The sequence below is a fragment of the Monopterus albus genome, unplaced genomic scaffold (genome assembly GCF_001952655.1).
Source record: "Monopterus albus unplaced genomic scaffold, M_albus_1.0 scaffold6.1, whole genome shotgun sequence".
In the NCBI taxonomy this organism is placed as follows: domain Eukaryota; kingdom Metazoa; phylum Chordata; class Actinopteri; order Synbranchiformes; family Synbranchidae; genus Monopterus; species Monopterus albus.
Window position 1 is genome coordinate 721,702 of NW_018127886.1, and position 14,786 is coordinate 736,487.

The window sequence follows — 14,786 nt, forward strand, 5'->3', positions numbered from 1 at the left end:
AGCTGAATTATAATGTTAATTAGAGTTAATATAATCTACATGTTTACATTTGTCAGTGTGAAAATGAGGAAGATGTGTGATATGTGGGAGACCATTAAAATGTGTGTAGCAGTTTGACATTTGCAGTTTTTGGATTTACTTTCTGTGTGATTCATTAAGCTGAATTTCACCCTGCTCTTCAGTTTTTCCTTCCCTGCATGTGTGTCCATCAGTTCTCAAGATAGTCGAGAAAGCGTCACACGGTAGAACTATGGGAAAGAGAATGAAATTGTGAGATTGAACCCTACAACAGAGACAAAAGTGACACAATATAAAAGAAATTGTGGCACAACCAGCCAGGACTTGTGTGTGTGTGTGTGTGTGTGTGTGTGTGCGCGCGCGCGCATGTGTAGGATTCATTCATCAAATGTTTTCCATTTTTTTAGATTTCTCCTTTATTTTTCACACAGCATCCAACTCAGGGGCAACAGTTGTTCTCTGGCTTAATGCAGTAGGCTAAAAATATCTTTATTCACATGCAGCAGTAGCTCATCAGATTACAGAACAGAGACAGATACTTATGGCTAAAGTAGTTCCACACAGGTCTACCAATGTAAACAGGCCAACCACACCCCACCCTCCAACCCCCAAATAACCCTAAAGCAGATAAAGCATAACATAAAAACTGTGCAAAATAATGCATCAACACTACTATTTTGGTAGCACTATGTGACCACACTGCCCTCAAAGCAAAGCGAATGTGTGTGTTTTCTCTCTCTGGGGGCAAACCCCCTATACTTCAGTGTCCCCTCAAGGAATACTGTATCAGGATATCATGCAGACTCTGCTTAGTAAAGGCACAAAATAGATTCATTACTCAGGCACACTGCTGGTTCAGTTACCTCAGATAAATAAGAAATTCTGCTCTGATGAGGTAAGTTTTAAAGTTTGCCCTTTGAATCAACTAACTAGCCGTGATATATGCAAACATGTTGTTGAACAGGTAATAAACTTTTTGTGTTTGTATATGGTGAAAAACAGCCCCAATTCTGTCACTAGTTGTTTATTAATAGTCTAATTTCATCACATATGAGCTAAACAGCTTCAGACCAGTGAAACAGGGACAATGTGATGGATCTCCCAAATCAGCACAAACAGAAAGTCAAGCACCTTTTCATCTATATAAAAGTCTACAATGCATTGAGTTTCTATTTTTTCTTATTTGTAATCTAAACCAAAATGTTAAAAAGACAAAAATTATCTCAATCACAATAAGCACTGTATAACAAATGGAATTAATGCTTCACAAGTTTTCAGTACTCATTGTCCATCAATTTAGAAACAGTCTCCTCTGTTTCATCCTTTTCAAATGACAAAAGTGTAAAACCTTAAATTCAAAAATGCAAAGACTCAGATGATGTAATGCAAGCACTTTGTTTTTCATTCCCTTCAAGTTCTGTTACTGTATTTTTCACTTCTCTTTCTGTCCTGTCAGTTTATTGCCAATCTTCTCCATCATTCACCTTCTTGCTCCAAAAAATATCTATAATAAAAAAATTATAGTTTCTGAAATGTTATCTCCGTTTCCTCTGTCTCAAGTGTTTTCATTATTTAAATTATCTTCCCTTCCTCCATCACCTACTCACTCTCTCCATCTCTCAGCACCTCCCTGTCTTTACTTTTTGTAGTTGCCGAACTGAATGGCCAGCCGATCACTGACACAGCGAAATGTCGCAGGCTGCACCTCCCAGTACTTGACGGGGTTAGCAAACAGGCTGATGCCATTATAGAAAGTCCTCTTCATCCCAAATCCTCGAGGGCAGAAGTCATCCACACCCACCTGGCTGATGTTGTTGGAATGGAGGTACACCACCTGGAAAACAGGAATTAATAAATAGAGCATCATGTAAAACGTTCTGTCTCAGATGTGTGTGCACGTCGGACTCACCTGTAGGTATTTCATATCTGGGAGGCCTTTGGGAACACGAGTGAGCCGGTTGTTGTCCAGATGCAGCTCTCTCAGCATGGGGAGGTAGGACAGACTGCCATTCTCTATGTTACGGATGTGATTAAAACCAAGGCCCAACCTGGAGAAGGTCAGATGAAGAAGGGAAACAGTGAAAGCAGCAGAAAACACTGCACAGCATAGTACATTTAGCTTAACTGACTGTTATCATTACCACAAAGTAAGCCAGGTGAGAATTAGAGCTACAGCTGACTGGCACAGCTCCTGTGACCATAAATACTTCCAGTGCACATTAGAAGTGTGTAAAAAGTATTATAGGTGGAAGAAAACTGAAATCTGACAGAGGAACCATTGAAAAGTGTTCATCCTACATTAGAAGATGGGGAGAAGCTTCTATTTTGACTAGAATGGGAAAGCATGCACAGACATAACAATATTATCCTGCTGCTTTTAGCAAGTGCCATGCCAGTGTAGTTCATATTACAACTAAAAGGCACAGCTAGTTAGAAATGAAAATGGTGTTGAAGTGTACCTGTACAGGTTTTTGTAGCGTTTCAGGTCTTCCAATTCCACAGCCTGGATCTGGTTTTGGTCCAGATGAAGCTCATGGAGACTGTCTGGGAGGTCTGAAAGATGGACAACATAACTGTAAGACTCCACTTTAAGGTGAGATTGTAATTTGTCCTGAAGCTGTTCATTCCTTTTTTGGGCTCCATAGTGCTCAACCCTTTGCCATAATGATACCTTTCTTTCTGGTTAGATTAAAGGAATAGTCTGAGATTATGTAAGACCACCTTATTCGGTTTGATAGATACAGATGAAAAAATTCATGCCATTCTTATGTCTGTCAGTTCTTAGCTTAGCATAAAGACTGGACACCAGGGGAGGTGGCCGGACTCTGTCAAATGATGAAAAACTCTGCCTACCACCACCTGTAAAGTTCACTAAGGATTACAATATATGTTGTGTTTTAGAGCAGGACTATTTGCTGGCTGGGACGGTGACTTCCTTGACTCTTGTCATTACCACTGCAGTTGCCAGGCAACCAGCAGATTGTACAGATAAAGCAAATGAAATGTCAATTAAGGATCTGTAGAGGTAGGTAGGAAGACTGCTGATTATACCATCATGTTTACTGCACACTGTTCTTCTCATCTAACTCTTTACAAGAAAGTGAGTAAGTTTATTTCCCAAAACTATTCCTTTAGATAGCCTAAACCGGTGTGATGTGTCAGTGGTTAATATATTAGCATTTTAGTGAAACAGAGGATTGTTACCTTTTGGCACGCCAGTCAGTTTGGCCTCTGATATACGCAGATAATTCAGTTTCAGTCCCTTGAAGGCTCCAGGCTCAAAGCCACTGTTCTGAAGCGGGTTTGCTCCCATCTCTGCAAGGGAATATTTGTAGCATGAAATAAAATATGGTCCTTTAATCTTCAACATCCAGTCACAGTGCTATAAAGTAGTAAAGGGAGCTGTGAGCACTAGAATGCAGCTGCAAGACAAACTTTACTAAAAGAGATCATATTACTCCTGTACTCGCCTCATTACATGGGCTGAGTTCAGAATTCATTTTATATGTTTATTGATTGTTTTTAAAGCCCTACATGGCATGCACCACATTATATTAAGGGGTTACTGCTGCCATATGAGCCAAAATGCCCTTTACACTCCTCTGTTCAGAGTTTTCTAACTGTCCTGAGATCCTACTGTGTTACAAGAGGAGAGTGTGCATTTGCGGCATGAGATCCACAGGTACGGAACTGTCTCCGAGAGGTTGCAGGTTAGCAAACTCTGTTTTCTTCTAAAACAGGACCAAAACACACTTTTGTGACTTTAGACTTGTGTTTACACCATGTGCATATCTGTATCTGCATATACATTTGTATATGTAAATGTACACATCATGCATATAGACCTACTTGTTGGTTGTGTGATTAATTCTGTTGTGCTTTCTGCATGTTTGCACATTACAGTATGTGCATATGATCATTATAGGTGCATAATTTATCATGTTTGCTTTTTATTTATTACCATTTTTAAATATGTCTTAGCAGTTTTATTTTGTGAATCACTTTGTAACTATGAAAAGTACTATAATAATAATGGTGATGCTGATAATAATAATAATGGTTTATTATTATTATTATATAGGCTACATTTGTTGACATCATCAGCATTTCTGACCTATGCAGTTCATGTTGACCAGTCCTGAGAAGGCTCCAGCTGCCACCTTCTTGATGCGGTTCTCGTGGATCCTCATCTCAACCAGGGAGGAGGGCAAGTTCTTGGGGATAGTGGTCAGCAGATTCTTGGAGAAGTAAAGCTTCTGCATGTGCTTCAGAGGGGCAAATGTTTTGGGGTGGACTTTGGAAATAAGGTTATTCCTCAGAGACAAACCCTGGGGGGCGGGGGTGGAATGTCAGTAACCAAGTCAAGTTCAAATTTATCACCCATTATTTGACCTACCAGTATGTGAAAACACCAGTAGCACACAGGCAGTAAGAAAAAGACACACAGCATTCACACGCATTTTCGACAGGAAATGCATTTCTCTAATGTCATGTTGAGAGTTCCCAAAAATGCCTTAGTATTGCTCTTAGTTAGAGCTCATGAATGCGGCTTAGCAGTGAGTAAAGCCTCCTCTGTTCAAAAACAGCTTGAATGGTCCCTTTTGGCTATGGGCTCAAACTTTAATACAATTAAAGCTCTCAAAGCAACAGGTTCTAGAGGGAGATAAAGAAAGGAAATGAACCTCTAAATCCTTCAGGAAATGAAGGCTTATAATGGTATACACTATGAAATCCAACACAAGCTGAGCTCATTTAGTTGCACATCATCAAAAGGTTGTGACCTGATGCCAAAATGGAATATTATGAATCTGACAAGACTGTGTGCATGTCTCTTACATATAAGTTAGTAAGGCCTTTGAAGTCATCCTCTTTAAGCTCAGTGATATGGTTGTTCTGAAGGTCCAGGAACTTGGTGTCCCGAGGAATATTCTTTGGCACCTCAGTCATACCTGAAGACAAGACCAATAAAAACACAGAAGGAAATCATACCATTAAATGTTTATATTGGTGACTCTGAACCAACACCCTAAAAACCTGTTTGTTTTCACTGGGTGAACTCTTAGGATATCTTAGTCAGACATAAACGTTGGAAAATAAATACTCACTGTGTGCTGTAAAACTTCCATTGGGCCTACAAATTAAACCAATCAGACTCCCACACAATCACAAATGAACATGTTGGTGCTCCTCGCCTATTATTTTTAATGAGGACATACACACAGCTAAGGAGGTCACACACAGACGTCAAAGCAGCACATAACTAACATTACTGGTTTGTCACTGACAACGATATGAACACACACGCTCTCTCTTTCTAACACAAACAGAAAGACAAATTCCCTTCACACCAAATGTGGACACCAGATGTTTTGCATCTGGTTTCCATTTGACAAAAGTCGCAAAAAATACCATCAGTAAAATCACACTTCAAATAAAAGGGAGACGAGCACAACCCTGACACAAACAAACAGAAAAACACGAGCTATGTGTGTGTTAATGCATGAGTGGTGAAATTGCCACTGCAATGAGGAACATATGAAACTGTGACAGAAAACACCTGTGAGGAGTAGTGAAGCTGTGTGGCTAACAACATCAGTGAAAAACCAAACGCTCTGTTGGTTAGGGTTGCTTATGAATACTGGATACCATGCAGTAAATTCTTACAAGCTAAGAATAGGCGGACAGCATTAAGAAATACACCTGCATTATTCCATTCATGAAAAAATGACTCAGTGCATACAAACACATCAACCAGTGATCATTAAGAAGCCCACATTAGAGAGCCACGTGGATGAATGTATCAGATGTGGTCAGTGGCACAGACAGACCACAGTAAGTGAATCCTCCACCAGGGTCAAACTCATCTGGACTATAACCATGATGCAACCAGCCCTATTGGTGAGAGCGAGCACCAGCTGTCCCACTGGGATCCAACTTGCCACTAACCACATCTGACCTGGAGCTGTCCATCTAGAGTTAAGTTTAGATATATGGCTTTGGCTGTACTGTGCCACACCCTCCCTGTCACCACACAGAATCAAAGCCTCAGTAGAGATCTGTTGCAGGGGCTTAAGAAGCTTGGAGGCTTAAGCTGCTACTTTGTACAAGTAGTGAAATTGCAAGACCAATTCATATTCTGTTTGAATATAAAATAAATCAGACTATGGCTTTATATTGCTGTTGTCCAGTGTGATAAAGCTATTACGGCTGCTGTGAGAGCAGCAGGACTCCAAAGGTGCAGAATGTTACCAGCTGGATTTATGTGGTAGGAAATATTTACCATCTGATCAACACCTGCAGCTTTGAACATGCATACTGCCAGCTGGAACTTGAGAGACATGATAAACAAACCTGGAAAAACATTCACCAACACCCTGATTAACTGAATCTCTTAACCCTCTAAACCCCAAACCGCAGCACTTCACCCATATCTGCCACAAATCACAAAGTCTTTACCACAAACTGACAAAACTAGCACTCTTTTAAACGCAAGGGCCCGTCAACAGAAATACCCAACATCATGCAGGGATGCACACTGAGAGGCGACAGACACCGCAGCTAAAATACATTGGTTCTAAATAGGCACTTGACATCTCGGAAATTATATGCTTCCACATTTACCCACTGCAGGAAGACCAGAGACAGTAAATATATAGAGCCTGTAAAATGATGATTCTATAAAACCATTATGTCTAAACATGGAGAGCTTATTAAAGTTATAGCCAGTAAATTGTGAGGAATCTTTATATTCATAAATAAGACTGAATGAAGTTTGGTCATGTTAGAATGGACATAAAAAGCATGCACTTCATCATGGTCAGAAAACTGTAGTGTATGTGTATATGGAAGGAAAACTAAATCACAGACAGGCTGTAAACTCATCCAGAAAATAGGATTTTGAGGTAGTTTATGTTTGTTTTTTTGATTTTTCAGGAAAGAGCAGAATAGTTTTGCTTCATGACAATGAATATGATCTTCACATCATCCTGATACAAAAATATCTCATGCTTATATCTTTTTTCTCAAACTAAACCATCCATCCCTTTCAGTCATCTCTACAACAAATTCTTTGTACCATTCTGGGCTCCCATTTACATCCTGTCCATGTCCACAAAACAACATAAAAACAGCTAGTTAAGGAGAGCGAGGAAATTATAAACTTTCTATTTCTTTTCATCAGAGTGTCCCCTTTTGTCTACCATCAAAACTGCCTTTTCTCTGCCTTCTACTAATTCCCTCTCTCTGTCTCTTGATCCCTTTCTACCTGCTATTTCTCTGCATTCTTTCTTCCCTTGACTTAATATTTTCTCCATTTCTGCTCAAACCATTTGTCACTTCCTCTCCCATCCTGTGCCTACACACAAAGTCTGGAACATAAAATCCCCCAAAGAGATGCTTTCCCTTAAAAAAATATACCAACATTATCCCAAGGGTGAAATCCCTCCCTTAGATAATACACCAAAGGGGGGGTTTTCTCTCTGGGGCTATTGAACTCAGTCATACTCGTTCACTCTGCCATTCACCTCATTTGTTTTTCTCTCTGAACCTCCAGCCACACTCACATGCTGACAAATGATGACAAAGCATTACAAACACTCTTCTCTCTGTTGTTTCTTTCTCACACACTCTCACTGACCGAGGTCAGAGCACTGGACGACCCTGAGCCGACACTGACAGCCGAAGGGGCATGTGGGTAATTCAGGGGGCGGGAAGGCCGAGCCATCCTCCTCATCCCTCATCATCGTCATCATCCCATCACTGTCCATACTGTCCATGGCAAAATCCCAGAAGCCTTTCTGCTCAAAAGGCAGAGCAGAAGAGGGGGAGAGAAGCTGGACTATGCATAGCAGCAGCAGGAGTGAGCAATGTGGCAACATCTTTACACACACCTGAGAAAACAGAAGAAGGAAGGGGAGCAGTGTCAGTTTTATTACATTTATTATTACATATACATGCGCACACTCATTTTTCTGTTTATTATGTACACCTGGCTACAATTAATGTAATCTAATACAAAAGCACAATAATAAATCCTACATTCTTAAAGGTTGATAAGGTTGTTGACTGTAGGGACATTTTATAGGTTGTAATATTTTGTGTTGTTATGTGCATTGTACTGAGAGGTCTAATATTTTGTCCATTCTATTTATATCAGAAGGTATGTGAGGATATGCACAGGGGATGTTGAAATGAGGAACAAACATAAATAAATATTGCATGAGTATGGCTGAATTAACAGCCGGACAAAGCAGGTGACTGCCCTGGAGCCACAGACCCCTGTGGGTCCCAAAAGCGTCAAGCTGACCCTAAGACAACTGATTTTTGGTTAATGTACTAACAGAACATGTGTTAGGAAATTTGCTGTACTAAAGTGCAAAATCAAATAAGGCCTTGTTCTTGTAGAAGCCTGTGGTAAAACATAGACAATGACTTCAGTTTTTATTGCGAGTGCATACCTAAATATTCAGAATGATAAAAAGAGATATGCAAAAAATTGGGCTGGATATTATTATTACACCATAGAAGCACTGGTCTCAGGGCAAACAATGCTATTGTCATGTATAGTTTGTGCACTATATTTAAAAGGACAGTGAAGTTAGTAGATCTGACTTGTGTGTGTGTGTGTGCCTGGCATTACTCATATACAGAGGACCGAAATCTGTTTATCCACTCACAGTGTGGGGACTTGGCCTTGAATCATTAACTCATTGAAGCGATGACATGGGGTAATGGTTGGGTAAGGTTAGAATTAGGCAAGTAGTGTTTATGATTAAAATTAGGGTAACTCTCCAGAAAGTGGAAAAAAGCGTGTGTGGGATGGAATTACTCATGTTGTGGGATCATAAATTTGTTAACACAGTCACACTATGAGGGACTATCATCTGAGGACAAGAGGCAAGTCCCAAAAAAGTAAATCAATGAATTTTAGGGTGACAAGTTGGTTTAAGGTTGGGGTGAGGTTAGATTTAGGTTGGGGTTACCATAAGAGTTACGATTAGCCAAGTAAAGGTTATGATTAAATCAGTGTAATGTCCATTAAAGTGAAGGAAGTGAACTGTGTGTGTGTGTATGTGTATCTGCTGGTAGCATCAACCCCAAACATTTGCACCCTAACAAGTTTAATCCAGCCATACACATGAGGGTCATAAATGAATTGCAGTACAGGCTGCCATTAGTGGTCAGTGATAAATGGACAGTGAAATACTGTATTATGAAATGGTCTGCTTGTCCTTAATTACAAAGCTCCACTGTTTATACCACACCTAACAGGCAGACCAGGACCTGGAGGCTGGCAAGGAGAAATGCCCTCACTACCCCTGCTAAGCTTGCCAGGAACTGACTCTGGGAATGAAAGCCACTTAAACCACACTGACAAAATGTCACTGTCTGCTTCCTGGACATCAAGTCGATTCCCAGGAGAGCACGTCCCTCCTCACTGGCCAATCAGATAGTGTAGAGGACATTAACTCAACGGTGGAAAACTTTATTTCTGCAACCAAACACAGCTACTATTCATTTAGAGGGGAAACTGGGTGTGCAGTTTGTCTGTGTACATGTGTTTTAGTGTCTATGCATGTCGGGAAACACAGACTCCATGATGTCATAGCCGTGCATACTCACACGCACTGTTAATTGAGGTCACTGGACTTGTGCATGTGTGTGTCTGTTTGCTCTATCCTGCCTGCATTGACCTAATATTTAAGTGTAGTCCCCCCTCCAACTCAACCTAAAATTCAACCTAAAAGTCCCAGAAAAACAAATACTACCAGGCTAATTGATCCTTACAGCAGGAAACTGTGACCCTTAACCTGAAGCTAATCCTATGTGAAGCTCAGTCCTGTACTGGACCTTAGGAGGGATCTAAAACCCTATCATCTCTAATCCTGTCATGTTAATTCCTTCTCTGATCCCCAGCTCCATAATACTGCAGAGGGGTGAAAAGTTTTATTGGCAATGATCAGCATATCTCCCAGAAAAGTTTTAGAATCCTGTTGCACGATGATTGAGTTTTCATCAGAAGCAACCAATCAGAACTAAGAGAGTGATGAAGGGGGGTGGGGGTGATGTAACAAAAAAAAAGAGTAAGGAGTAAACCATACAGGGCATCCACTGCATGAGAAAATGATCCATCTTCAGTCTCTGATCTTTGCACTTTAAAGTTGCTTATACAATCCTCCCTCTGCAAATGAAAAAGCATTTTACTCTACTCAAAGAAATAAAGGTATTATTTAGAGAAATAAAAATGAGTAAAATAAGAGCCTGTGCATGATGTGGACCTGGTATAGAAGAATGAATAACTGGGCCCTGCAATCTACTCCCTGCAACAAAAATAGCTGCCAAATTATACCATTTTACAGAAAAGAAAAAAACACCACTGGCCTTGGCTTGGCCAGAAGAATGCAGCCCAAAGGACACAGCTAGGACATATACAGTCAGCATCACACAATGACACACAAAACTGCTGAAATATACACAGAAGACAATACCAGATTTATTTATATACCTTCTGTATAATTTCTGCATTTTGAGCAGTGCAACGTATTGGGAGGTATTACAAATATATATTGAAATCTAAAATTATGACAAGCATGATCTAATCTATGGAGCCATTTTTCACTGGCAAAACTAATGATTTGTCTCCTGTTTGCAGAGCTGTGGTGATGAATCAAGATTTCCAGACAGAAGTGTCAGGAATAATGTGTAAGAAAATGAAAAGGGAGACAGTAACAAGAACAGTCTCTCATCATCCAGGAATGACATGTAAGGCCACTATAATCACAACATGACAATAAGACTAAACTACATCCCACGATCAAGCACTCTCCAACTGTAATAACCACTTTTATCTAGCCGTGGTGTGTGTCCTCTCTTCCTCCATTTAAACTGCCATCAAACTACTCTGAGACAAGAACAAACTAAAGGCTTCGGTTATAATTGCTGTTCCCTCAGCTCCCCCATCTAAAGGTCAAGAGTGGTTTAATGGATGGAATGGGCGTCTATTTCCGGTCTCTCACTGTGTTTGTCTCTGAAGTGCTATGAAGTGTGTGTGTGTGCGTGGGGGGGGTTGGTAGTTGTGTGTTAATGGTGGTGGCAAACAAGCATGTGAGAGATGCAGAGGCTAAAGGTACAGAGAAGTGTGTAATCAAGACCTGCATCACAGGTACAACGAAGCCCCTGTAAACAAGTATACTTTGTTTAAATGTGGGGTTGGTTTTCAGTGTTTTAGTGCCAACTGACAAAAACCATAATACAAAATCATTTAAACACAGTGAACCTGGTTTATCACTCAGTATCAATGTCTGACCTCACCACTTCTCTGCAATAGGAACAAATCCCAGCATCCAGGCAGAAAAATCTTGCTTTCCCCAAATTGTGGAGGCTATTACAGCACCAACATGGCTGCATGAACCTTTACATTTAGCTGAACTTGTCATAACAGGCCAGTATGAATTCCAATGGTTTACTACTGTAGATAGGATCAAGAAAGAGCAACAGCATGAAGACACAATAGAGGTTCAGGGGTGGTCTATGAATGGATAGGTGTCGACCAACACTAAGACACAGCAGTGTCAGAACAAGCACCATCTGGTGAACAATCTGCTCCACATGCATACAGGTTGTTTGAGTTTCCCACACAGGGTGTGTGAGATTAACTTTACATTCACTATATGAACTGTCCATCAAGTGTCAGCCCTCACATCCAAAACAATTACTGTGATATGACTACAAGGCAGCCTTTGCCCTTGTCAAGCTAAACAAATGTGTATTTAAGCTATACGCTCCATGTGTTGCCAAGAATAATCATCTCCTCAGGATACAACGCATAGTATTTGTTCTCCCATGACCACACTTGAGAGAAAAGCAATCACTGTTGCCTCCCACTTGGACACACACAACCCCAACAAACATTTTCTTTTGACCTGTATGAATTGCTGCATTCCTTTCTCTCACTCAGTAGAGGACATTTTATTTGATATAACTCTAAAATCATCAGATTGAATGTATACACAACCCATTTTTTATCACTACTGTTCTATCCAGATCAGCTGTTTTTCCATGTGTTGAACCCTTTGGCACTGCCATGAACTCGAAAGGCTGAAGATGTCAAATACTGTTAGTTCTTAAAATAACACTGAAGACATCAAATGGGTCATTTTATCCGCGTATACATACTTAGGAGCACATTAGCGTCTTCGATTGCATTGGCAGTTGTGTGAGCAGAGTTAAGGTGGGGCAGGGAGCTTACAAAAAGTGCCAGCTGGCACTGCAGCGCTGCTGCATTGGCAGTCGCCACGTCAACACTCGGGTTAACATCACAGGGTGGCCCCAAAGTGATCATACTGCTGACTGAGCACAAAATATGTGACATCAAGTCAAGTCAAGAATCTTTATTGTCATTATGCATAGCACAACGAAATTTTTTTGACAGCTCTTGACTTAAAAGACAGACATATTATTTACATAACACACAATTGTATAAGTATTACATGGCATAGCATTTGTGTTGCAGAGAATACATTTAATTTGAGAGAACTCCATGGGACTTTCATCTGTTTTCAGCAAGAGTTTTGTATTATTTCCTAGCCCCTCATATTATTTTAAGCATGATCTGCATTGCAATAATCCTAAAAATACAACTGTAAAATTCACATACATGTTTGCTCATGGGAATACAAGCCAGCCCAAACATGCATATGCACGTAAACCATTTACATGTTGTAGTCCAGCTAAAAAAAACAATCTGCTCATTTAGCCTTCCTTCCTTTCCTTATGCCATGACTCCTTCCCTCCACACATTTACACACACACAGGCACACACCTACACACACAACCCAAATTCACGTTCTTTTCAGACACAGGCATTCGGGTGGAGTTAACTGCCCCAGTGGCTGTAATTTGGTGAGTGCTATCCCTAAAAAAAGGAACTGTTTGGCAGCCCCTCTCTTGCTGCCAAGCTTGGATGTGGTGGCGAGCAACACAGGGGAACAAATGAGGGCCAAACCAGTCAGCAGCAGGGGAACAGTTGACCTGAGGATCCATGCCTGTGAGCCAGTGAGCCTCATGCAGAGTATGTGAAGTATTCCAAGTTTATGCCAGTTATAAGTGGGCTATGAATAAAGGCTGTAAACAATGGCTGCTTTATGAAAGCCCCTAAATGGAACAATCATAAAAGTGTATTGTTTCTGAATTCAATGTTCCAAGAGTAGGAAAAAATGTAATGTAACCACTGATTTTGGCATCAAAGTGAAACTGATCGATGAGGGTACAAAGGACACAACCCTCTGCAGGAGCAATATGGAACATGACGGGAACTGTGAATTTGAACTTGGACAGAAAAGTTTAAAATAAATGAAATTAAACATTGAGATGGATGATGAGAGAGACAGGTGGATGGACAGACAGGCAGCGAGAAGCACAGAACAGACAGACAAGCTGGCTGGTTAACCCACAGGCTGGCTAATGGCCAGTCAGACTGGACAGTCAGGAAACAGATTTAGACCATTTTGACTGTCTGACCAGTGACTCCAGCTTCAGACTAATGTTGTTTGCTCTGTCTTTGTACAGTAAGGTGACTCAGTTAAATACACTGGTATAAATGGTTCATACATGGTAGATTACTATTGCTGGACATGAAGTCATCAGCACAAGACAGAATGTGGCCATAGAGAGGAAACTGTGCCATCATATAGACCAGTTTGTTCCCATCATATTATGTGGCAGAATCAAACACAATGACAAAGGCTATAATAAAATTCCTGCCAGATTAAGCTGGAACATTTCAGATGGAACACTGTATGTACACTATACAGAGGCTGTATTTGAAGGTACTGCACTGCTATTTACCAGAACCCACTATAAATGTCATGCATTTAATTTAGGGCCTGATAAGAAAATAAGTGTAGACTTATCTCAGGATGAAGTGGACAAAATAGTTTGCTTAAATATCTCCTATAATGATTGGTCCCATTGAACAGCCTTTGGAGCCTCCTTGCACCATCTAGTGTTGCTCCACAGTAAGAATTGACTGAAAGATTACAGCATCATGCACCAGAAGATGTAACAGGTTGAAATTACTAATGTTTTAAATTAAAAACCAAATGAAAAACAAATAATTAAAATACACATTCAATAGGTCATGCAGGGCAAACTATGTGTAAACATCATACCTGTAAAACTTTAACTGAAAAATATGAGGTGATAACATAAATCTATAATATATATATATATATAAAAGTTTTTTTTACATATCTGTAGTATCAGTGGAGTTTATACCTACTTTATTGTGGGTTAGATTTCAATTGATATCACTACAATATTTCAATAGTATAAAAGTTTCTACTTATCACATCAACTTTAATTTCTCACATTGCCCTAGTATTTCTATATAGGTGCTCTTTTGTAAAGTAAAATCAGCCTTGAAAAATAAATAAATTGTCCCCAGGCTGATCAAAAAATGAAACAGCACATTGAATAAAATCACCCAACTCCCCTACCTTTAGGATAGGAAATAAAATTCCAAATTCCAAAAATATGTTGAATGGTGTTTGTTCCCTCTGTGTGTCAGAGTATCCTGGAGATTTTTGTTTTAAATGTCCAATATTTTCATCACATTTAGGGATTATTGCAGTGTTTTCCTGTGATCCTCTGACATCTAGCCGCACTTCCTCCGCTACTGTCTGCCACCGCGAATCCTGTCAGGGATGTGTGTGTATACAATCCAGTCCAAACCGAGGAAATGAGGGAGGGAAATCATGTGGAGGGGGCTG

At 40.2% G+C, this 14,786-nt stretch overlaps 1 protein-coding gene across 1 annotated transcript; it reads right to left on the minus strand.

Moving 5' to 3' along the window:
* Positions 1-433: 433 nt before the first annotated feature.
* On the minus strand, positions 434-14,734 carry bgnb (biglycan b). Its single transcript, XM_020614815.1, has 8 exons — positions 14,514-14,734; positions 7,655-7,907; positions 4,855-4,967; positions 4,133-4,346; positions 3,223-3,333; positions 2,478-2,571; positions 1,928-2,066; positions 434-1,852 (listed from the first exon to the last, which is right to left on the minus strand). Exons 2-8 carry the CDS (start codon positions 7,893-7,895, stop codon positions 1,655-1,657), a joined length of 1,110 nt encoding a protein of 369 aa, XP_020470471.1. The 5' UTR covers positions 7,896-7,907; positions 14,514-14,734; the 3' UTR covers positions 434-1,654.
* Between the last annotated feature and the right edge of the window lie 52 nt (positions 14,735-14,786).